This window comes from Gavia stellata, chromosome 17 (assembly GCF_030936135.1).
Source record: "Gavia stellata isolate bGavSte3 chromosome 17, bGavSte3.hap2, whole genome shotgun sequence".
Lineage (NCBI taxonomy): Eukaryota > Metazoa > Chordata > Aves > Gaviiformes > Gaviidae > Gavia > Gavia stellata.
Genome location: NC_082610.1, coordinates 12,978,146 through 13,002,631, shown reverse-complemented (window position 1 = coordinate 13,002,631; position 24,486 = coordinate 12,978,146). Strand labels below are relative to the sequence as shown.

Sequence of the window (24,486 nt, the reverse complement as noted above, 5' to 3'; positions counted from 1 at the left end):
ATGAGCTTTCTTAGCTTGCAGCAGGCGGCGCCGCCGCGGCGGGTCTCGGCCCGGCGGGCGGCCGCCCCGATCCGGCAGAAGCTGCTGTTCCTGAGCGGCCACAGCGACTGCGAAGAGGAGGAGGACGACGAGGAGGAGGAAGGCGGCAGCAGCGGCAACAGCACCGGCGAGGACTCGGCCTTCCAGGAGGCAGACTCGCCGCTCTCGGCGGCTCGCACCCCGGCGCGGGGCGACCCGCCCCTGCTGGAGGAGGAGGAGGAGGAGATGGAGCCAGCGGCGGCGCCGCTGCCGGACGAGGGGGACTCGTGGGAGGAGGAGGGGTTCGGCTCCTCGCCGGTGAAGTCGCCCGGAGCCTATTTCATGGCCGGCTCGCCGTCGCCGCCGCCCCCCTACAAGGGCCGCCGCTACTGCGGGCGCTCCCCGCCGCAGCCGGCAGCGAGCGGTTACCGGCTGCGGAGCGAGGAGCCCAGCTCGCCGGTGCCCGACTACCCCGGCACCCCGCCTCACAAGACCTTCCGCAAGCTGCGCCTCTTCGACACGCCGCACACCCCCAAGGTGAGGCACCCGCCCCGGCGCCGGGCTCCGCCGCACCGCGGGGCCCCCTGACCGGCCTGCCCGGGGTGAGGGCGGAGGGGGGGTGTGGGGCTCGGCCGGGCAGGGCTCGGCGGCCGGCCCGCCCCCGGCGGTCTGCAGGGCCGCGGGCGGCGGTTGAAATGAGGGGGGTGGGGGCCCGGGGGCGGGCGGTGCCGGCGGGGTCGCCGCCCGTCCCGCGAGCCGCTTGCGCCACCCCGCCTGCCCGCAACGGCCACTTGGCGTCTGCCCGGGGCCTGCCCACAGCCCGTCCGTTACGGTTATGTAACCCGCGGGGGGCGACGCTCCGCCCGCGCCGCTGCCCGGCCGGCCGCTCGGGCTCCGCGCGCCGGTGGGCCGGGCGGGGAAGGGGCGGGCGGCTGCGGGCGCCGCGTTAAAGGCCGGGGAGGCGCCGCCTCTCCGCGTGGCTCCCTCAGCCCGGCGGCGGGCGGCCCGGCCGCGGGGGGCGAGGCGGGCGCCTCCGGGTTCGCTCCGCAGCACGGGCTGCCGCGCGGGCTGCCGACGGGCCGCGGCCCGGGCGAAGGGGGAGGCGAAAGTAGCACCGCGCCCCCCGGTCGTGCATTGTCCCGTAGCGTAAGTGGGGGCGTGGAACAGTCCCGCCTTATGTATAAAATACATATTTCTAAATAGGCTTTGACTTTTTTATTTATATATTATTTGTATATATAAATATGTAAGTACCCTGCTTTTGCTATATTTTGTGGACAAGATTTTCAAAAAGGTGAAACCAGACTATTAAACGCTTTAAAAAATATTTTAGTGTGTGGGCATTTGTACCTCTATAACCAGAAAGCTGACGCTTGAATGGGAATTTGCTCCTGCGTGTCTGTCTGTAAAATGGTACCTGTTGTTTGAGTACTGCTGTTGTTGCACCGTATGCCAGTGCAAGTTCAGTGTCTGCACGCTTTCGCATCAAATGTAAAAGGCTATTTTAGTAGCTGGTGCTGTTAAACTGACGGATTTGAAAGGTTAAAGGGATAGGTCGCTCTTACCTCTGTCAGTAACAGGCTTTTAAAAGGCATTTCAACTTTTGAACTCGATACTCATGTAAAACACTGTATAGTGAATTTAAATCTAGTGATAATAGGCTTGCTTTCTTCACTACATTTCACATAGCCTTTCAGAAGTAATCCAGGGATGATCCCCGGGGATAATCTCCCAGGGATCTATAGACAATAGATTGCAAACAACTGACTTAAGGTGCGAGGCAACCTCGTTAATTGGTTTTTTACAGCTTCCATCTCAAATGAGGTTTCACTGGTAGAAATCAGTGGTACCTGTTTGGAAATAGTAAAATTGGTGTTGATCTTGTACCGAGTCAGGAGCAGATGCTTCAGAGATGCGAGAGTCTTGTGGGTTGTGACACTAAAAACAAGTTCTTAACACGGCGGTTCAGTGGAATTCTTAAATGAGGTGCCCAAATTTTACACGGGTTATCTTGGAGAGGTTATCTTTGGAATCTGGAAGAATCAGTTGGTTAAGGTATCCAGTGGAAGTACTGAAATGTGTGTTGAGACGCAGAGTGACTTAAAGGTCTTCATCGAGTCCAGATTTGGGGAGTGCAGGTGAGATTCCTAAGTATTGAGCCGCCTTCTCTGTGGTGGCTTTAGTTATGTCAATTTTTACTTTGTAAGGTGTTGCTAGGATAAGGCAAAACTCCTGCTTGCAATCCAGTAGGTCAGTGGTTGGCATCCTCACCAGGATGTGGGAGACTCAGGTGCAAACTTCCCTACCTAACTGGGAAAGGTTTCATCACTTAGCTGGAAAATGCCTGGTCTGACAAATTACCACCCAAAAGATCTGTTTTGGATATTGAACTGACAGCGCAACAATGCTGTCAATTCTTGAGCAATTTTTTGTAGGTTCATGAAGAAGCATCTGTCCAACACTATTAAATCTTTTATTTGGCTATTTTTTTAGCTTGCCACCTGAGTTTGTAGTCGGCAAAGATAAATTCCTATGTCTGATCTAACTTCCATATTTTGTATGTGAAAATCATGGTGATACAGCAAAGGATGGTCCATGAGTTTCATCTGTGTTCATTTCACGGATAAAGAATTGTCCCAAGAAATTTAGGCAATGACGTGATTAAAGACAGAAAAACACTGTTCTTACAGTCTTTGCTGTCTTTTAAAAATTATTTTAATATTCAGTGTTTCCTTTAACTATTTGTGTGTGGAGTGTAAAGCCTCATAGTTTCTTTGGAATTCTTTTTGATGGAAATGCAGGTATTTAAACAACTCACACTAACTTTGATTAGACAATACTGTAATGAGGGCTTTCAAGCATGACCTGACTCTTTATGTCTAAAGCAATATTGAGGCTATAACTGTCTTTTCTTTTTTTTTGTCCTTTCTTTTTGTTTTTTAAATAGAGTTTGCTTTCTAAAGCACAAGGAATAGGCTCCAGCTCAGTCAAACTTCGAGGGGGCTCTCTATTTATGAATGTTGGGAAATCAGAGAAGCAAGAAGAAGATATTAGGCAAACACCTCATGTGAACATCAATCCCTTCACTCCTGATTCCATGTTCCTTCACAACTCTGAAGGAAACTGTCGTAGGAGGAAGAGAACGCACTGGAATGAGTGAGTAATTTGTATCTTCCTTTGTTAAGCTTATCTTTAGAACTACTTTTAGCTGCAAAAGTTTGTTGCAAATTGCTTCTATGAAAGCGTTTTTCCTTGCAAATCTGTTAGTGATGCATAAGATACTTTAAAAGCTATCTGCTTTGAGATGCATGATATTATGAAATAACCGTTTAGCACTGGATCTTTTGATTAGTTTACAGAGAGGATAGACTAGGCTGTGCCCTACAGTCTTTTTACCTGACTGAATGAGCTTGCACACAGTCTTTTCTTGAGGAGGGAAAAGCGCATTAAATACTAGTATGAAACATGAAGAAAGAAATGACAAAGATATTATATTAGCATGGTACCTTTATTTTACGATTTTGTGCTTACACATGTCTAGTGTTCAATTAGTTAAACTAAACTTGGGTAGAATGAGAGAATTAGATCTCAGAAAAATCATCAGCTGCTAGACTTAAGTTTTAAGTTTACTTAAGCCATAGTACTTCTGCGAAGTAACTGGTGTGAATTTCAGCTCTTGTGGAGAAGACATGGAAGCAAGTGATGGAGAGCCTGAAGATGAAACTATCAGACCTGCTAAGGTAATTAATCTTTACAACTTGATACTAAGTTTGGTAGTTTGTGTATCTGCAGATCAAAGTATTTTCCTTTCTAATCTTTGCAGAGGATAACAATAACAGAAAGTAATATGAAGTCACGGTATGCAACCGAATTTCATGAGTTGGAGAAGATTGGATCTGGTGAATTCGGTTCTGTGTTTAAATGTGTGAAGAGGCTTGATGGCTGTATTTATGCAATAAAGCGATCCAAGAAACCCTTAGCTGGCTCAGTAGATGAGTGAGTATTTCCTGCTATTAAAAGTTAAGTCACCTCTTGGTGCTTTTTCCTCCCATGTCTCTCTGTATTGGCGTCTAGAGAAGGCGTTTAAGAGAAAAGTATAAATATACATGAATTAAATGTAAAACAGATGCGATTTTGAAGTCATTTTACTTCTCTTTTTTTCCTGAACATTGTGCAGTACTGGGGAGGAAAGGCTGCTTGGCCTTTCTCCTGGCAGACGTTTGTCCCAATATTCTGTTTGGAAACAGATTGTTCTCATCTGGAAAGTAAGACTAATGCTTACTTGCATTAATGGCAGGAGGGACTATATGAATAAACCGCAGTGATGATCCTTTGAGATACGAAAGAAAAGCAATATTCCCAACTAGGTCTTCATCCTTGTCAACTTGAGTGACGTGCAGATTAGTTAAGTCAGTTTTGGCGTATTTTTTGGCATTTGTGAACGAGCCTGCGATTTGTGACTTTTTCCCCCACTGTTCTAGTAGTTATAATATAAAACTCCACAAGTTTGAGTTGCTCAGAATTGCATACCAGACTTACACACAAGAAATTAGGAAAGCTGAGTTCAGTCATGCTCCTGGCTTACGATCATAATCAGTTTTTTCCTAAAATTTCGGCGATGCTTCTCAAAGCTTGCTGCTGCTGCTGGTTGGAAAGTATGTAATGGAAGTGGCAGCTCCCTCAAGAATTACCTGCAACAAAATCTGTTTTTTTGATGTTCCATAAACTTAGTCTTTTAATACAATGTAAATTATTTTAGCTGTTTGGATAGAAATGCAAATTCATCTTAAGGTGCTACAGAACTGAATATGAAGATTTTAATTAGAAACCTGAGCTGGCAGAGGGGCATGATATTATAATAAGCATTTCTATCAAGCTGAAATTGGACTAATTTCACCTCATAATATTCTTGTGTGCTGTTATTTTTTGTGACTGTAACAGGCAAAATGCTTTAAGAGAGGTCTATGCGCATGCAGTTCTGGGACAGCATTCTCACGTAGTAAGATACTACTCTGCATGGGCAGAAGATGATCATATGCTTATACAGAATGAATATTGCAATGGTAAGTGAAGTTTATCGCTTGTTCTGAACTTGCTTTCAAAAAATTCTAATTTTTGAAGATAGACAGGTATCCTTACAAATCCCTAGCGCTGGTTAGGAATTGATTGCCCTATGCATAGCTCATACCATCGTTGTCTCAAATGTGTCTGATGTTCCTTTCTGTTGGAAAAGGCATATCAGATATATGAATCAAAAACTATACAAAATTGCAGACAAAGTCTTAAGTGTTCAAGAATATTGGAAGTACAGTGAGGCATTTGCGAGCAGAAAAGCTGTTCTTTCTTCTGTACAATAGTACAAGCTGGAACAGAGAAAATTACCAGAGAGTTTCCTTTAAAAAGGGAGGTGGACCTGATTTCTGAAGCTTTTTGCTGTTGTTGATACCCTGCCAGAGATTTGGAAGAGAGAGAGAGGTCTTTTCCCTTGTGTTGGTATCCTGTTAATTTGCATGGCAACTACAGCAGAAAAATAATTTTATTATATTACATGGCTATAAAGAGGGGATACAGCACTAGATTTTACACTTCCTATGTATCATCAGCAAGTTCTTGGTGATATAGTCACTGTTAATTCTGGAAACCATTTGTACTTCTGGAAGCAAGTTGTCATTACTTTGTCAACTGTTGGATGTAAAATAATTAGTTGTTTTCTTTAATGTTGTTTTAGGTGGCAGTTTAGCAGATGCCATAAGTGAAAATTACAGGAATATGCGTTATTTTACTGAACCAGAACTGAAGGACCTGCTACTTCAGGTGGCTCGGGGCTTAAAGTACATTCATTCAATGTCGCTGGTACACATGGATATCAAGCCTAGTAAGTTTGTAAACTGCTTTACTCTGTATTGACAAATTCCTCAATTTAATCTGCTGTAGAAAAATGAGCAGTTAGCCACACCTTACTAACTGTAAATTCTTACTGAAGTTCTAAATAGCTGTACAAAGATGCCAGTTATAAAAGCAAACTTAAACTGTTGTTGAGTTTATCTTGGGTCTTTTTTATGTAAATGACTTTACTTGCATAACACTTGGCTCCCCTCCCAGCAGAGAGGCCAGATAGAATAAGTTACAGTTTCTCTAGTTTCTCGCTCTATGAACTGGATATGTATACAAGTAAAACTTTTGTGTGGCTAAATTTTTTTTTTTTTTTTTTTTTTTTTTTTTTTTTTTTTTTTACAATTCTGTTCTTTTTCAGGTAATATTTTCATATCTAGGACATCAGTCCCAAGTACAACTTCAGAAGAAGGTGATGATGATGACTGGTCATCTGATAGAGTCATATTTAAAATAGGTGAGAAGCAGCACACTCGCGCTTAAAAGAATTGCATTGTCTATTTGTCTTTTGAAAAATTACTTTTGTTTCTTTTTGCAGGTGACCTTGGTCATGTAACTCGAGTATCTAGTCCACAAGTGGAGGAAGGTGATAGCCGTTTTCTGGCAAATGAAGTCCTACAAGAGGTAACTGTTCTGTTTGTGGGAAATAGTGATGTTAGGTCTGCATGGTGTTTTCTTTAGAGTAATGAGTTGCTGTCTGCAGCCTCCTTGCTGGAGGAGAAATACTGGTAGTACTTAAACGGGAATGTAATAATGTGGATTTGTTCAGTGCTGAATAGTTTAGCTGTCTGTTAGATTTCTTCTTACACCGGGTGGTATGTGTAGTAAATTTATTTTTCTTTATTTTTCAAGAACTACACTCATTTGCCAAAAGCAGATATTTTTGCTCTTGCTCTGACTGTTGTCTGTGCTGCTGGGGCTGAACCACTTCCAACTAATGGGGACCAATGGCATGAAATTCGACAAGGAAAACTACCTAGAATACCACAAGTGCTTTCTCAAGAATTACTAGACTTACTAAAAGTAAGAGTTCTTGTACTAGTGGCTCACTGATTAGTGTAATTTACTGTATTACTGGCCTTATCTAGAATGCCTTATTTTCTTTTTTCCAAGGTTATGATTAATCCTGATCCAGAAAAAAGGCCTTCAGCTGTGGCACTAGTCAAGCATTCAGTGCTTCTTTCTGCCGCAAAGAAGAGCGCAGAGCAGCTCCGGATAGAACTGAATGCTGAAAAATTCAAAAACTCACTCTTGCAGAAGTAAGTAGTTCCTTGGGGTCCTTAAATATAACTTCATTTCTAATGGGTTTTCATATGACAGTAGAGTGATGATAAAGTAGGACCGTCCTTGTTTCTGTGGGAGGTCTGCAAATCTGTATGCATGTACATACCTGAGAGTACAAAGTGGATTATGTAACTTCTTTTAAAAAGAACTTTCTCCATAGAAGGAACTTCTTGAACACTCTAAGGGAATCTCAACTACACTATTAGTATTCAAGGCATACAAAACATTACAGTTTTTAAAAAATGTTTCAAGCATAATGCATACTTTTGTGACATGTATATTGTAACTTGAGTCTGTATTATTTGAGTTTGTGTTTGTTTTCCTAGGGCATCTGTACATGGAAACATGTTGGAAAACGTGACTTAAATGAACTGTTTTGAACTTAAATGAAATGGCATATGAGGAATGGTTTTGGACTAATTTGACTTGTACACAGCAGTGTTATTAGATTACCAGAGAATCATTTGTATCGGGAGTTCCTCTTGTCCTACCCCTTGCTCAAACACTCAACTCTGAATTAAAGCTTTGAAGAAGAGACTCCCTTTAGGAAAGTCTGATTTCTGCTTAAGTTTCAGAGAAAGAGTTAGTAAGTTAAGAAGCAATCATCTGAATCTTTCACTGAGTTAACTTTGCACGTATTAAGCGTAATAGGCAGGCTTTTATGAGGGAATATAGAACAACGATTACTTTCTGACTGGCTCGTTTTGAATTAAGATGTTAACTTTGCGTTTGGATTCTCTCCATCGCTATCTGCTTATCTTGCCATTGCTACACTCTGAATGTAGCCAGACTTGCCATTTCAGATGGTTATCTTTATAATCTTCCTATGAATTACACTGACTACAGAAAGAATAATTTGATAGTTTGTGCAGGTTATTCAAGGACAGATTTGCTGAGGTAACTTGCTTGCCTTGTATAAAGACAACGTATTTTTGTATCATGTGAAAGGGGAAGTTGGCAAAGCTAATATTTTGTGAAGACTGCTTCTGGCCTGGCAACAAGTAGGGTACATGCTTATAACTGTAAATCCAAGAACGATTTAAAAAGAACACTTATTGACACTAATTTTTAACATTGTGTTGGGATAGTGTTCCATAAAAATTGTTCAGGTAGGTATTTTTGGTTTATTCTGTTTTATTTTGTTTTTCTAACACTCCTGTGTTTGACCTATTTAAGATACCACTTGTGTATATAAGTTATCATCAGTGAAAGGCATCTTTGTAAGGAAACTCAGCTTTTCTACTGTGTTGTCCAGAGGAAGGAAGAATTCAAGGTTAGACTTCTAGGGAAGAATGGAAGTATATTGTAAAACTTAATTTCCTGGTAATGGTGTGGTGGGTGGGTGTGCACACGTGTGTGCATTTGTGACTGACATTCAATCTTTAGGGAAGATGACTGAAAATTGATTGCATTCTCTTGCAGTGAAGGGACGCAGTGAGAATGTGGGGAGGATTAGATGGGGCACGGTGTTAATGAATTAATACTTTGGCTTACAAGAATGGGAGTAGCTTATTTAAACCAAACATGTAACTTAAAACTAAATACACCTACACCAATACGCAGCAAGCTTGTAAAATTTAAACTTGCTTTGGTGTGCAGATGCGAAATGAGATTACAAATACTAGTTCTTATGGTAAAGAAAATTCTTTGAGGTATAGTTTGGGGTAGGAGAAGGAAGAGAGTATGGGGGGAATCTTTACACTTACCCATATGTCAGCATTTAAGGAAACGAGAAAAGGGGTGTGTGGGGAAACCATTGATAAAGGTAACTTTGCTCTGTAGTCAGACTATTTCATAGTTTTATCCTGAGTTTTATTTAACTTTGTCCTCAGACTGAGTATTGGTAGTTCTCTGAAACAGAACAGTTGACAGAATGTTGCACGGGGACAGCAGTCTGTGCTACCTTCAGTGACACAACCTTGCAGTTTTGGGCTCAAATTTTTATGTTGAGCAAAGAAGATTTAGGTGGTGATAAGCTTTTGATGTGGGTATGCAAAAGGAAAAGTACGCTTCCTGAGTTGTCTGTTGCCAGTTACATTCATCTGTGTTCATCTAAGCTTGTGTCTGTTTGTCTGAATCTTCCACAGAAGTTCAGTTGTGGCTGAATGCTTCACTTGGGCAAACCTCAGTAATAAGCTCTTCAGTGATTTATCATACGGTTCATAGAGCATCCTGCCGTGTTCTGGTAATTGAAGTGTTGAACTGCTTATAAAAGGCTGGATTTCAAAATCTGACTGAGTTGTGTGAATTTGTCATTTCCTTCCCTTGTTTTGAAAACAAAGAACATCTAGACAAGTAATGAACATCCTACTTTTGTCCTCTGGGTTGTAAACAGGTAGATGCGAATGATAGTGGTCTTGGTATGACCTAAATTGATGGCAGGTCTTAAATTCTGAACTGCTGTAATTCATTTGAAATGCTCTTGCTGTGATACGTCTGTAGTCCTTAGTGATACCATTGCGTAAGTGTGACTCTATGTTTTGCAGAGAGCTGAAGAAGGCACAGATGGCAAAGGCCGCAGCTGAGGAGCGAGCACTGTTCACTGACAGAATGACAACTAGATCTACGACACAAAATAGACCCTCTCGACTCATTGGAAAGAAAATGAACCGCTCAGTTAGTCTTACTATATACTAACTATGAAGTCTAAAAGAACTACTGAGGATGGCTATAGCATCTCTGCCAGACTGCAGTCTAAGGAATTGAAGGAAGCATTCAATTCCTGGTTTCTTCTCCTGTCTTTGATCAGTGTCACTAGTTTTACAGGAATTGCTTCTGGGTTTTTACTTGTACAATATGGCTGATTAGCTGTATTAACCATTTGAGTTAATGGACTCAGTTACTATTTTGTCTATAGAGGATCCTGGATGTTAATCCATAAGCCTTTCAGTTACACTGTTAGATGTTACATCATCCCAGGGTTAACCACTATAGTGGTGTGCTGCTTTGTAGTGTTACAGCATTGTAATAAAAAGTAATATCCCTAATGATCTTTAAGAGGGAGGGAGGGGGCCTTGCTTTCATAGTTACTGAATTTTTTTTGGAGCAGAGGGGAATAAATTTTGAAAGAGGCTTTAAGGCCACCTACATTCAGTGTACCTGATGTCAGGTAGACTTATTGTGAATTTTATTTGTATATTCAACTGGGAGCACTTTGTAGGCATTGCATAAACCACAGCTTAGAAACCTGTGGAATTAAGTGCCATGTGGAACTGCTGCTATTTTTAGTTTGTTGTCCTCGCTGTAAACTGTAGCATTAAAACAATCATTATTGTGTTAATAGGCTTCTTGTTAAAACAATTACGTGAAACAAATCTAAGCTGCATTTTAGTGAAGGCAGCATTTTTCTCTCAAAGCTAGTGCATTGTGAAATAATGCACCAATTTAATATTTGGACTCTGTATTAGTGTAGTGCAATTGTTAATGTCTTGGCTATTGATGTTTTTTAATTCTTTCTAATAAGGTTCTCTAAATGTTGGTATTCATTTCAGTTGTCTATTCTTGAGGCTATTGTATATTTTTTTTAATGTTGGATTACTTGTAAATAATTGTTTAGTCTAAGTGTTCAGGTTGTTCTTCATTGTTTATGTACATAAGTTTGACTGTGCTTATAGTATACTATACTGAAACTGCAGCCTGAGATGCCAACAGACAAAGCTTAACTATTCAGTTTTAAGGTCCAAAATGGACAGAATGTGGCTGTCAGAACCTGTACTGATGTTGGACCTAGGCTGACAGATGTTGCTGAAAAACAGAACTTTTCTAATTACTGGCTTGTCTCTTCATTAATTTTAAACAATGTTGCCCATTTGTGCTCTATTTGTTCTTACTAGTGTTGAATTTGAATATTAAAGTTAAATGTTTTGTTTAATATTGTCTAACACTTATTTCATTCTATAGCTGTGGAAATAAAATGTTCAGTCAGGAATATACTATGGCAAGTCCTGATTAGATCTGCTTCCTGCTCCTGCATAATGCTGGTGATTCCCTCTCATGAGAGTGGGACTGAGATAACCTACTCGCCGATAGTTACGTTAGGAGAGAAGCACCACAGTCTGTCTGAACAGCTTCAGAAATGGTACTGTATGTTGGAAAGATGAAGCCCCTGGAAGATTTGAAGTGGAACCCATGACTGTGAAGGTGGAGGACTAGATGAAACTATGTGAAGACAGACCTGGGTCTGAGGTAAGGAGGAAAACTCCTGAATTGCTGAGAATGGGAAGAGAACTGCTTATTTAGAAGTTGGGAGGAATTGGAATAGCCTAGGGAACACAATAACAGCATGTTCAGTGGCGTGGATGCAAAATATTTATGCATTTGTATTTACCTCACGTAAAGAAGAGAGATACAGTAAAATTAATAAAGGCTTAATAGATTATTGTATTGGGAAGCTTTTACATCGCTGTATTAAAGAGTTGTAGGTGACTATCGGAGAAGCTGTATGTGAATTGAATGGACTATCATAAATTTTAACTTTGCAATTAGCAAATTAAGACTGCTAAGTATTTTCCTTTCTAAGAGGTCTCGGTGCTATCCATGTATCACAATGAAATTCAGCGGCTTGGTTTAGGTAAAAATTAATAGACTGGAATACCTTTAAGTTTTTACTTTGTATGATAGTCCTGTCTTGTTTGTGAGAGAACTTAGAATACCACCTATGGTTTTGTTGCAGCATTTTAATGTTTGTCTGCGCTAAATGAGACCTCCCTTGAAGCATGCTTCTAAACAGTCATAAATGTCATATGGTGGGGGATCAACAAACATAGTAAGCCTTTCTTCCCCTATAGTGTAAATAAATTTGTTCTACATATGATAATTATGTGCTCTTGCATCACTCATTTTCAGAGGCTTGTAACATCAGTATTCCTGCGCAAACAAGCCATGCACAGTAGCTCTGTAGGCTTGTTAGAGGTGCACTCTTCGCTGGGTAAAAAAATGGATGGCTGGGCCCAAAGGGTGGTGGTGAATGGAGTTAAATCCAGTTGGTGGCCAGTCACAAGTGGTGTTCCCCAGGGCTCATATTGGGGCCAGTTCTGTTTAAGATCTTTATCAGTGATCTGGATGAGGGGATCAAGTGCACCCTCGGTAAGTTTGCAGATGACACCAAGTTGGGTGGGAGTGTTGATCTGCTTGAGGATCGGAAGGCTCTGCAGAGGGATGTGGACAGGCTGGATCGATGGGCCGAGCCCACAAGCTTTCCTGAGGCCAATGGTGAGGCTGAGAATCCTAGCCCCAGCATCCACGAATTCATGATTCAGATGCTTGCTGAGTGAGAAGTGGTATCTATTTTTACTGATGTTGAAGGGGTTTTCTTTTTTAATAGAAACAATCTTACAGTAATTTTGGTAGTTTACAAATTTATTGCAAAAACATTTGGGCAAAACTTGCGTGTAGTTAAGCAAGCCACGTTTTCAGGTAGAAGCAGCAGCTACTAGCCTCTTGCAAAATGTAGCATAACTAGAAATTGTTGTTCTACTTTCATAGATTGCATATCAAACTCCCAGCAGTTTTTGCCATGAATTCATACAGGGTTAACCAGCTAGAATTACTAAGGTCATCTTAGTCTCTTTGTTTTGTTTTTGCTAAGCTGTTGATATACAGCATTTCTCTAGGGTTTTTTGGGGGGGTTTTTTGTGGGTTTTGTTTTCAGTTTCCAAGTGTCATAAAATCATAGAACGGTGTGGGTTAGAAGGGACCTTTAAAGGCCATCTAGTCCAACCCCCCCTGCAATGAGCAGGGACATCTTCAACTAGATCAGGTTGCTCAGAGCCCCATCCAACCTGACTTTGTCCTACCAGCTCACTGATTTCCTGCTTCCCCTCCCTGACCCCCCCAGATATAAGCTGTTGATTACCACAAGCCTAATAACATGGTTTATTTTAGTTGGGATGGATCTGAATTAGTAAGATGTAGAACCTGAAAACCTTACTGACTTACTTGGCTTTTTTATGAAGTTATAGCTTTACCTTCACCTAGAAATGGAGGTAGGCACTGCTTGTACATTTGAAAATAGGATTTCAATTTCATAGATTGCATTACTTTAGACTATAAGTTAAATTTAAGTTTCATGAATAAAAGTATACTTGGTCACCCTATTCTTGTTGAACTGGGAGGGGGAGCGCCATGCGTTGTTTGACCACCTACCAAAAGCTGACCAGCTTGACCGTGTCTTTAATGTGTTTTGTAGTCTCCAGCAACACCTGCTGGACAAAATAGTCAACTGTGCACAAAATTTTTGTCTTTAAAGTGCGAGTATGACACTCGACCCTGAATGTCAGAAATCATTGCCTTGTTCTGCAGTAGTGATTGAGCAGTCTTGCCAGCAGTAGCCTCAGGTAAGCATTGACTTTTATTTCTTCATCCGCACCAACCCCATTGGTTCTGTAGGCTTGGAAAAGGCATCCTCATGATTTCACCATATATGTGATTTGGTATATAACGTGTATGCATGCTTAATAAATCTGTGCATGTGTGCTACTTATGAATATGCCTGCTACAGCTGTGCTTGAGGACTCGGGTCTAAAGCAATGGCCAGCAAGAGTCAAAAGCAGGGCCGTTCCCGGCCTGAACCTGACCTTCTTTCAGTGAACCATGGAAATCATTCGAGCAACAGCCCCCCCTCCCCCACCCCCTCACCCTGTTGGAGGCTGCTGAGCTGATACATAGGTTCTCCTCGCAAGAACCACTGCAGAGAGAAAGCAGGAAGAAGCAGTGACTGGGCAGGACAGCACACAGGAAATTAAGGTTCTGCTTCTGTTTAAACAGTTGGAATTGGATGAAGATGCTGTTTTCCCAAAGTATAATGGATTGGGGTAGGGGAAAGGGAGGTGCCCTGAGGAGAGAATATTGCTGTGCCTAATTAAACAGGAAGCAACTTATTACTGTTGTGAAGAGATCTGAGGTTGTACGTGCTTAAAAATTATCTGATATTCTGGATAGTCTTGAAAAATCTGAAGAACTGGTTTCAAAAATCTTACTTTTGCCAGCCATTTGACTCCCTTATAACATTCAGCATCAATATTGGGCATGACATCTGAATAATCATGCTGGTCTAAACCTATTTCTCTGTTTGACTCTTGATGGAAGCAGAATAACTGGCCTAATTCTAATTAATGATCTTCTATGTATCCCTAGGGTTACTGCCAGATAGGTGGGCTAATGGACGTAAAAACTGCTACTCTTACTTAATTACCATTTATGTACAGGAAAGGATTCGGTGCGTTCAGCCTGCATCCTGATGGAGAAGATCTTGTTCATCTATTGATTTACAGATGACAGAATGCACCACTAATGAAAGCATTTTAGGCAAGGTGTTCTGCAGGATAGGGATGGGGGGGACAGGAGAAATACCTCCTATTCCCAACCTTTAGTAGTCTCACCAACCTTGGGTGATCTTCCTACCTCTGCAGTTGTTTGCTCTTGCCTCTTTTCACTCTCAGCTACTTAGGTGTTAAGATGTTTAGGGTAGAGTCTCCCCAGGTATGTGTTCCATGCCTTAGCAAATGTGATTTTAATCTCCTTTTGGTCATGTAGACACTGAGTCAATGTTGATTGAGTCTTCTACACTAACCCTGCTTAAACAGCTTTTTCCATTGACCTTTTCTCTCTCCAGTTTCCATCCCAAAACATGGTATCAGGTGGTTACTGCAGTACACACCTGAGGTTTAATTTCCTCTTCCTTTCTGCAAGTAAGGAGGTATCTGTGGTATTCTGTTCTACAGTGAGTTCTGTAACTTGGTGAGAAACACCTTATCAGCTACAAGTGTAGAGTAAGACGTGTGTTACCAGGGAGGAACTGAAAGGTCACCTAATGCTTTATTTTACCTCTTCATTATGTTTCTTTTGTCAAATTTGACTAGAAATGCATGTGTTGTGCATATGCGTATAAATAGCAGAAAACTATAGTAAAGTAAGTGTGCTTTGCTGGAATCGCTTTAAAGATTGCTCTAGAAGTCTTAGAACTGAATGGAAAAAATAACTTTTTTTGTAGGAGAGACTGAGCTGCCATTCTGATTCAGCATCTAATGCTGCTTCCTATTTCACCTAAAATAATTTTCATGCTTGATTTCTACATAGTTTCCGTGAGAATGTTTGAGGCATGTGTATAAGGCCAGAGATAAAACTTTTAGAAGTATTTAAAAATAATAGAAAAAACAAATTCTTCAAATGGCTTGAGGACTGGGTGACTATATAATGTCAACTATACTTATGTCCTCCAATGCCTCCTTGAGATGTTTTACAGTGGGACTAGTCTGTTTCAGAAACTGTAACACACTGATCATGAACACTGGCATCTGCTTTAGTTTTTCTTTTCTACTGAAACATCGCTGGGAAATGGCAGATACTGGAAACAGTTTGCTATAAAGTTGGCTTAATGGTCTTCAATTTCTGTTTGCTTCAATTTAGTTTTCCTGTGGAGAATGAAAATAACTGGTCTAGCCACAGTTCAGGAAGATTTTCTCTGGGCTAACAATGAGCAGAAAACTGTGAGTTGCTGATGTGTCTGAATTCTTTCCTTGACGGCAGTTTAACTGACTCAGTGGCATAAAACAAAATTAGTAACAGTTCAAATGCGTAATCTTTCCTCTGGTTAGAACCTCCCTGACAAATACTTATTATTTGGATAACAAGGAGTAATTAAGCTTCTGCAGGGAGGAGGAAGAGAAAAGTGATTGACCTCTTAAGGCTGAGCCTCAGCAGGGTCTAACTAAAGCTTCTTCCTGCAAGTGTGAGTCACTCTATGAGACCGTGAGCCAGTTTTCCCTCCCTGATCTCCTCACCACCCTTCGGCCATGTTTTTAACTGTGGTGAGCAAACAAGATTAGAATAAGCACAGTTCTAAAATAAAGTTGCTGAGATCTCAGACAACATTCAAGAAAAGCAGAAGTATGTTAAGTTGCGTCAGAACTTACTTTTGTACCATGCGAGCAATTTAGAGTTTATGTAGTGCTATAAAGGTTAAGTGTGATCGCTGTTAATTAACGTTCTATGGATTATATGTCAATCTTGTCTTCAGAGGTGTAGAATGTAAAGGCTTTGATAAGCAAAGATCCAGACTAGCATGTTAAAACAGAAGAGCTGCTTAAAATAACTCACGCTTTGGGTGTGGATGCAGTTAGTCCTGTAACTTTGTTAAAGCTATTTTGGGTCAGTATAAAAAACAAAGGTTTTGTTCAACAGCAAGTTTATGTGTGCATATGAACTTCAGTTTAACTGGTTTTGCTCAATTAGTTCAATCCTATAACACCTAATTTAAATATGAGTATGTCTATATAAAATAATGTACTAGTTTTATGCATAACTTGACAGTATCCTTTTGATTAACTTACCAAAAGCTGGAGCAGCTGAGGCTTATATAAATTACTCATTGTAATGAAACATTTAAGCATGGACAGTTAACATATTGACCTGAACGGAACTATTTATATTCTTAGTGGAAAACAAGTCCTGTTCTGGCAAAGGATTTTAGCATGTCATTTAAATCAGGAATAACAGAAGCCAGCAAAAAGAATGAAGAGAAGCGCACAGGTTTTTTTACAATTACTTTGTGGGGCATTTTGTTTTAATTTCATTTTTCCACTCTGTTGTTTTTATAAAAATGAGCTGCCAAAAATCACTGAGCTCTCTTCAAAACAGAAATTAAGTCCCTGCCATGAGGAGATTCATGTGTGAACTGTATTAATTGCTTTTCCTCAGTGACATTTCACAGAACCTAACTGTATTTTAATGCACATTAATAGGGATGTTCTGTATTTATTGGTGACCTTGTGGTTGCTCAGCTACCAGGTAAGTTTTTTAGGTTATCTGCATATACAAAAGTTGCTTCTTTCCTCCTTAAGTGGAATAGCTGTGGTCAAATTGGACAAATGCTAATGTATTTCAAGATGATAGATGTTTCTGGTAATATTAACAGCTATAATGTTAGTAAATCAGGTTCATTAGAAAATTTAATCCAATTAGTTGTTGATATTAATTGTATAGTTCACACCATCCCTCTTGAGGAAGGAGCATAAATAATTGTTTGTGGATTCCAAAGTCCTGAATAAACTATGGAGAAAAAGGTTAAGAAAAATGAGGGGAAAAAGGCTGCTAGGATATGCCTGGTGAGTAAGGCAGGTTGTCTTTGACTATTCACTGTGCTACTGAGAAACTACGACATCTCAGCATTGCTAGGGTATTTCTGTTGCTTGCTGTAAGCTTAGAGAAGTCACTAAAGAATAAAAATTACCGAAAATCTCTGGATGATTCTAGTCTCCAATTTCCCACATACAGAAAACTCATTTTATGAATTACCACGTATGAGAGTTAAAAGTACTTCCTACAGTGGACCTCACTGCCTGCTCATCTGTAGTGATGCTGACCAGGAGACCATTGTACGTTGAGGATTAGTGATCCACGTAAGTTAGGCCTGTGCCTACTCAGCTTGTGCTGCGCTGCCCATCCAGCCTGGCCTCCAGGCCCACGCGGGGCCATGTGTGTCCCGCAGCCGTGGGATAAATTTACCCGGTTGATTGTACCAGAGGAGCCTGCGGGCAACTCCGGCTTGGTACCCATGGTTATACCCCCTGCGTGGCCTGCCCTGTGTCTGAAAATGCAGCAAGAGGTTCTGAGAACATCCTTTCTGTTGGGCAGTTGAAACGATGTATAGAGTTGTTTCCTTGTAAGAAAATCCTGCTAATAGCTTGAATGATGAAAATGGTGTCGCTTTCCCACAGGCAGGATCTGTGTGACACGCTGTGCCTTGATCAGAGACCTGGTTGATGCTGCATGGCTCAGGGTTCCCAGCACCTGAAGGAATGTAAGATGGTCTATACCGTCCTTTCCATTATAGTGTTCGCTCCAATAAACGGCGTTTTAAGTGGTACTTCAGTCTGAGTGCCTTTCTTACCACCTGGTGCAAACCAGTCATGTTGCTGTACCTGCCAGAACTATTGCACTTGCAGAGTGCTATTTTTGTTCTGATGATGCAGTTGAATGAAAACTAAAACTGGACAAAAGTTAAAACTCTTTTTTTCCCTTGTTTGTTACATGTCTTGAATTTGGGATCTTAATGGTTCTGCTTAAAATCCATGAAAATGAAACTGTAACTTGATCATGAGCTGCATGCTGTCAATTACCTCAGATTTACCTCAGGTGCAAGGTATGCTGCGGCATTACCCTCTTGCCACTTTGGCCTCGACACAACTCACCGTACTGCGAGCGGAGAAATACCCTTGAGGGGTCCCCGAGAAAGCACGAGGAGGGGGGGGACAGCCGCCGTCCTCCCACAGCAGCTGCTCTCACCATTGCATAGTCTGAACCCACAGCATTTAAGAGGAGTTAACAGAAAAAATCCACCCCACAACCCCCTCAGAAATCCCAACAACAAAACTTCTTCCCTGTGACTGTGCTTTGTACCACCCCTGCTCTGGAAGTAGCGGTGAAGTTGTGTTTAGCCGCCCCCCCCCCGCTATTTTTGACTGAAAGGCATTGGCTCCAGCTGTACGCAGCCTTCGTTGCAAGCTGCTTTTTGAAACTGCGGGGGCCGACGCAGCCTACGAGGAAGGCTTCTTCTCTCTCCGGGAGCGTACCCTACCGCCACAAGCGGGCCGTGCCCCCTGCGAGAACCGCTGCGGGCTGGGGCACGGAGCCCCCTGCAGGGGCGGTGGAGCCCGCGCTGCTGAGGCGGTGCCTCGCGGGGGCCACCCCTGCCCCTGCCCGCGGCAGCTCAGGCGCACCCCGCGAGGCTCCCGCTCGCCCCTGCGCCTGAGGCCGCCCCGGCCCCCGCGCGGCCCCTCGGCCTGTGCCGCAGGCGGGACGCGCGCGGCTCCCGGGGCGGCGCCTGCGGAGCCGGGCAGGGCCGGGCACCCGCCCCCCGGGGCGGCGCGGGGCGGGCACGGCGGCGGCGGGGCCGGGCGAGGCGAAGGCAGAGCGGCCGCGGGAGCCGCGGCGGGAGCGGCGCGGCAGCAGCCGGCGGGCCGGCCATGGTGGGCCTCAAGGAGGAGCTGCTGAAGTCCATCTGGCACGCCTTCACCGCCCTCGACCTCGACCGCAGCGGGAAGGTCTCCAAGTCCCAGCTGAAGGCAAGTGGGGCGGCCCGGCCCGGCCCGGCCCGGGGTGGCGAGCCCAGGGGACGTGGTGTGGGGCCGGGGCCCGATGTGGGTGTGAGGGGCTGCCGCCATGGGTGTGAGAGGCCGTGACACGGGCTTGGGCTGTCCCCCGCGGCCGCCTTCACGGTGGACATGGGGGTGCTCGGCCGGGGGCCTGTCTGAGGTGGTCACGCTCAGGGCCAGCTAAGGGGACACAGCCGCCCGTTTTCGAACCTCGCTTGGGGGCTGTGAATTGCATTTTCTCTATTGAGGCTGCTGTTCGTCACACGGCGTTGCCAGTCACTGTGGTTCCTGGACGCCTGTATCCCACGGGAGGCTTGTGAGGGCACTTCCTCGTGCTCAGGGAGGCTTATTTTCATTCTGCCCAGGCAAGCACTTCGTCCTACCCGAGATGTCAATGCACAAACCCTTGTTGTGCTTCTGGTCCGCTTTCAACCGCGTGTCCTTGGTACCCTTTCTGGCCAAAATCTTTTGTGGGGTAGCCACAAGGTTTCATCTATAGGGATTGGCTGCGTCCAAGTGAAATTCATAGCTTGCCAAGGGGAGAGAGAGGTTCCACAGTGCTCTCTTATTTGGATATAAACAGGAGAATTAGTCAAGAGGCTCCAACTGTGCCATTCTTTCCTTAGATTATATGCTGAAGTAATGTTTGTGCTCTTAAAAGAGCTCTTAGGCAGCTTGCTGAATCCAGTCCTGTCTTGGCCCTGCTTTATGGGACCATCTTGGCCTGGGAATAATAGCAGGAATCTGGCTAAATAAATATTTTGAAAAAGAATGCAACACCTGTTGACACTTGAGACTGTGGGTCCTTGTACTGAATGCTGGAGTTGTGTCCGTCACAACAGTTAGCTGAAGTTTGCGCCCTTTGTGGGATTAACTCCGCAAACGAGAGCGGCCGTGCTGCGGGCGGTATTTTCAAGCGTGGTCAGTAGCTAATGGACTTCGTTTTCAGCATTATGTACTAAATGTCCACAACGTCCAACGTGCTGCAAGCAGCCTGTTCCTCTTCTCCTTTTCTTAGCTCAGGGTAATCAGGCTGTGAGATACAGCCTAATTTGGCCAGAAGTGACTGTGGGGCAGGAGTCAGGCAGGAGGCCAGACCTGACTGCGAGCTCAAGCTCAAAGTGTGTGCAGGTCCCAGGTCTTTTACAGGTGGTGTCATGAAAGTGCGTATTAGTGTTGCAGGACTAACTGAAGTAGGTTGCAGAGAGGCTTTTTTTTATTGTCCCGCTTTCTAAAGGACTTCTGTTTTCCTGTCACGCTACCACACCTTGTGTGTGCTGCCACGATTTGTGTGCTCAGTGCAGTCACCCTGGAGGTGTGTCTGCAGCACATGTCGGCCTGCTGGTTGGTGAAGAAGCTTTTGTGATCGCATAGGTGCTGGGGTGAGTTAAATGGCTAAAGAAGCAGCCAGGATGCTAGTGGGCTTGAATGGCTTGCTCTGATGGAGGTGTCAGCACTTCTTCTCTAAGATCATTGACTGACATTGGTGGATTAGAGCAGCGATTGTATTTCCAAACTGAAGCACAATTACCTGTATTGTCGTGCTCTGCTGTCTTATTAGAGCCCCATATACACAAACGCTTGTGTTTAAAAAGGTAAAAAAATAAAAAGGAGAGGGGAAATTAAACTTGTCCCCTTGTTACCTCAAGCATTTTCCTAAACAGTTTTGATATTTCATTCTGTTTGTGAGAGAGAAGGGATGAGAAAAAGTGGTTCTGTGTGGGTCTGTGCAGTTCTGTCTGTGATATAAAGGCTCCCGAGGGAAGTGTCAAGTGGGGGATCTGGGAATGCAGAAACAAGTTTGAAATGAGGCTGCTGCCTTCTCCTGTGGCCACCAAGAGTTAGTTTTCAGGAAACACAGGAAGTGGTAGAGGGTGTTCTTCCATAGACTTTTTGTGGCAAATGATGAATGTGGTGTCAAACTGATAGTCCTACTGGGGAGAAAAGGTGTACGTTATGGCAGTAGCCTCACATCGATGCAGCAGAAAGGGGGTAGGCAGGACAGCAAAACAGAAGTTCCTGTCTGACTGATTTAGGGCTATGTTGTACTAGGAAGGTATTTCACAATAAAGTATTTCTCATCCACATTACTATGGGGAAGATATAGCACCCCTATAAAATGGAGAGATGGGGCTTGGAGATAAATGGTTTAGTAGAGACCTGTGGCATTAGAAAAATACGTTTAATAATGTAGTGAAACTCCTGTTATAAAAAAAAAATGGTAAAAACCTATTTGTTTTCTGAGAACAGCATGCAGTGTTGTAACTTGCTGACCTCTTCCCTCCTCAATAAGATAATTTACTGACAATGGATCTTTGAGTTGTATAATCCAGTAAGGTATTGCCATCATGTTGCACAGAAGGTCCTAAGTATGACATGTTGCTTGTTAGAGTGATTTCTGGTTTCTTTACCTAGACGTGATCTTTGAGCCTTCCATAAAAATAAATAATTTTCATTAAATACTGTGAGAAAAATTAATGTGTGTCATGTAGCTGAGGCCTTACTGTGAAGGGTTTACATCACACATTGTTTTTAATGTATCTAGAGCAAAGGGATGGAGGTGAGTGAATTGGGTCTGTTTTGTAGTCTGGAGAAACAGCAAACGCTTGGAGGAAAAAAACTGGGACTTGCTTGGAATAGTAAGGATTTAATGAAATGTCTTTTACCATTTGTATCTTTTTGTATATGGTCTGAGCTGCTGAGAGAAGAGACAGTCAAATCAGTCCTCTGTGTAATTTCGAATATTATCTTCTTCCAGTATGCACTGATTTTTTTTTTTTTTTTTCCCCCCTAATCGGTAATCTTCAGAAGTTCTACTGTTATGCTGGCTGCAGATCTTACTCTTTTTTCTACATCAGCAGAAACATTTGTGTATTCTGTTCTTAAATTACACGTTTAAATATGGACACAATCATTATTTTGTCAGTGTGTTTCAGCACTTTCAAACAATGATATAGCAAGGCTAAAGTATAAGTTCTGTGTATGCAGTTATAGCTGCTGTTGTGGTTCAAGCACGAGCTACATGAAAATACTTGCTTTCCTATATTTAAATCCAATTTAATCTTTCTTGCAATCTGCAATTTTAAAATTGATGTATTTTAAAAGTTTCTGTAATGTGCCAACATTCAATCTGCTTTTCATCCAGACCTTGAAACACTGAGATTTTAAATGTAGTTATACTTAGCAGCCAGCAGTACTCCTTGTACTATGTGTGTATGATTGGATCTTGGAAAGAATACATACCGATTAGTTTTTACACTCTGTCTGGAAGCTCTTCCTTATATTGCTTTGTGACTTGTCTCTGCTTAGGCAATGGGGTTATTTGGCTGTTCTTGTTTTGTTTTGTGTGCTACCACTGGGGTGGATTTTCAAATTCTTGGTTTCCTGGCATGATCTCTGCAGGACATGGATGGTGAGCACCTCATGAAAATACGGTCTCATTCAGGCCCATAATATGTGGGTAACCAAAGTTACTAGTCAGGCTTAGAAAGTTTAAACCGGTCTTTAATCGTATCTGGGATGTTACAGGATTATTATACCTCTTATCTTTGTTTTGCCTTTTTACTAAATGGGAAGTCAGTGGCTGGTGGGAAGAGGAAGAATGGTGTAATCAGGGGCAAGAGGGATGGTCCGAACAGAGAGGAAGACCTCGAACAATGTAGCAAGGCACTGGAAGGGTTGAGAGCCTGTGACGAGTGGGCAGGACCCCAGCTGGACAATTGACTTTGTACAACACTGAAGGATGGTAGGAAATTAGTCATTATGACTCACTATGAGAGAGTTGTACTCTGACGTTATTAACGGGGCTCAGAAGCGTTTGTATTAGGTAGCCATGAGGAATTGTGTCTGTAAGGTGCGAGGGGAGGGATGCCCCTCTTCCAGAAGAGCTGGCAAACCAAGGCAGCTTGTAGACCAAAAGGGGGGGCATTAGGAAACAACAGGGCCGTGATACTGCACCTGAGAGGAGCAGCTGCCACTGGATCAGCAGCCCATTTAACCTATGTCCTTGAGGTTTTGTCAACTGGTTTAAAGGAAGATGTAGAAGAAAGGTGCAGTAGATGGAGGATGTTTACTGGGATCTCTTCCTAAGGGCTGGGAGTTGCAGGGCAGAAAGGCAATTCCCTTGGCAATTGGACAGATGCAGGCTGGCACCAGTATGTGACTGGGGATCCCCAAAGGGGATGTGCTGATAATGAAGGTGAGATTGTCGAAAACGGTGACAAGGGGTCTGTGAGTGCCCAAGGGAGAAGGGAGCAAATGAAAGAATGGAGAGGTGATGTGGGTGAAGGGCACTAGCATCAGGAACCTGAGCTGCTGGAGGCCGGGCTTGAATACACTCGTCTTGACTGGGAAAGATTGCTGTACTAACCATGATGTTAATGAGACCCCGAATGGAGTGTTTGATACATGAGTGGGTAAGGAAGCTGTACCTTGGAGATGCTGTGATGCAAGAAACTGCATGCTTAAGATGGACCCTGGTTAAAAAGACCTTGTGCCTGTGACAAGGGGCATATATGATGCTGGTTTCCACGCTGGTCAAAAAAGGAAAAGGGAAAGTACTTCTGAGTAACCTTATTTTGGCTGGCTAGCTGCTGACATGGATGTCAGAGAGAGATGAGCCAAGAATGTCTTGGAAAGAATTCACACGAAGCCACTGAATGGACCTACTGGGATCTGCAATGCCAACATTTTAAAATCTTAAAAAGAGACGGGGGAGGGAGAAGACCCCCCTGAAAGATAGAAAAGAAAAAGAAGAAAGTACTGAAGAAACTGACAATAGCCGCTGTAGGATTAGTCTGCCCTGGTAATGCTCCTACTATCACCTGGGCCAAATTTCTGTCACTGAGCAATAAGTAGTCTAGCAGATTTTCCTTTTCCCTTTAGAAACGCAGATCACTTTTACGGAGAAGGTTAAATGGAACTACTCAGATGGTAACAATTCAACACGTGCTTAAAGTTTCGGAAGATCAATGTTTTGGAAAATGGAAGCGTAGATGGGACTAGCTGTAGCAGAGTAGAGCTGGGCTGGAGATCTGTGCTCCAGGTAAAGCAGCCTGAGACTGGCCATAAATAAAGTAAATCAAAAGTCTGTAATGACCTTTGGTGTTCAGCTTGCTTGTTTCATCTGGTTATTTATATTTAGAGCAGAACACCTTTAGTATTCCCTGGGCACCACTAGGCATCTTCTTTATGAAACTTT

The 24,486-nt window shown here is 43.0% G+C and overlaps 2 protein-coding genes across 3 annotated transcripts in view; both read left to right on the top strand.

Annotated features, from left to right (window-relative positions):
- Positions 1–10,199, top strand: WEE1 (WEE1 G2 checkpoint kinase). Its single transcript, XM_059825802.1, has 11 exons — positions 1–555; positions 2,966–3,174; positions 3,692–3,758; positions 3,842–4,014; positions 4,960–5,081; positions 5,747–5,893; positions 6,272–6,367; positions 6,449–6,534; positions 6,763–6,933; positions 7,024–7,169; positions 9,681–10,199. The coding sequence occupies exons 1-11, from the start codon at positions 1–3 to the stop codon at positions 9,829–9,831; spliced, it is 1,923 nt and encodes a 640-aa protein (XP_059681785.1). The 3' UTR covers positions 9,832–10,199.
- An 8,941-nt stretch (positions 10,200–19,140) lies between these two features.
- The window catches only part of SWAP70 (switching B cell complex subunit SWAP70), a 41,362-nt gene continuing 36,016 nt past the window's right edge, over positions 19,141–24,486 (top strand). For both annotated transcript variants that reach the window (XM_059825856.1, XM_059825855.1), the window contains exon 1: positions 19,141–19,256. In XM_059825856.1, the coding sequence (XP_059681839.1) occupies positions 19,158–19,256 (99 nt within the window). In that variant the 5' untranslated portion in view covers positions 19,141–19,157. The remainder of the gene's footprint in view (positions 19,257–24,486) is intronic.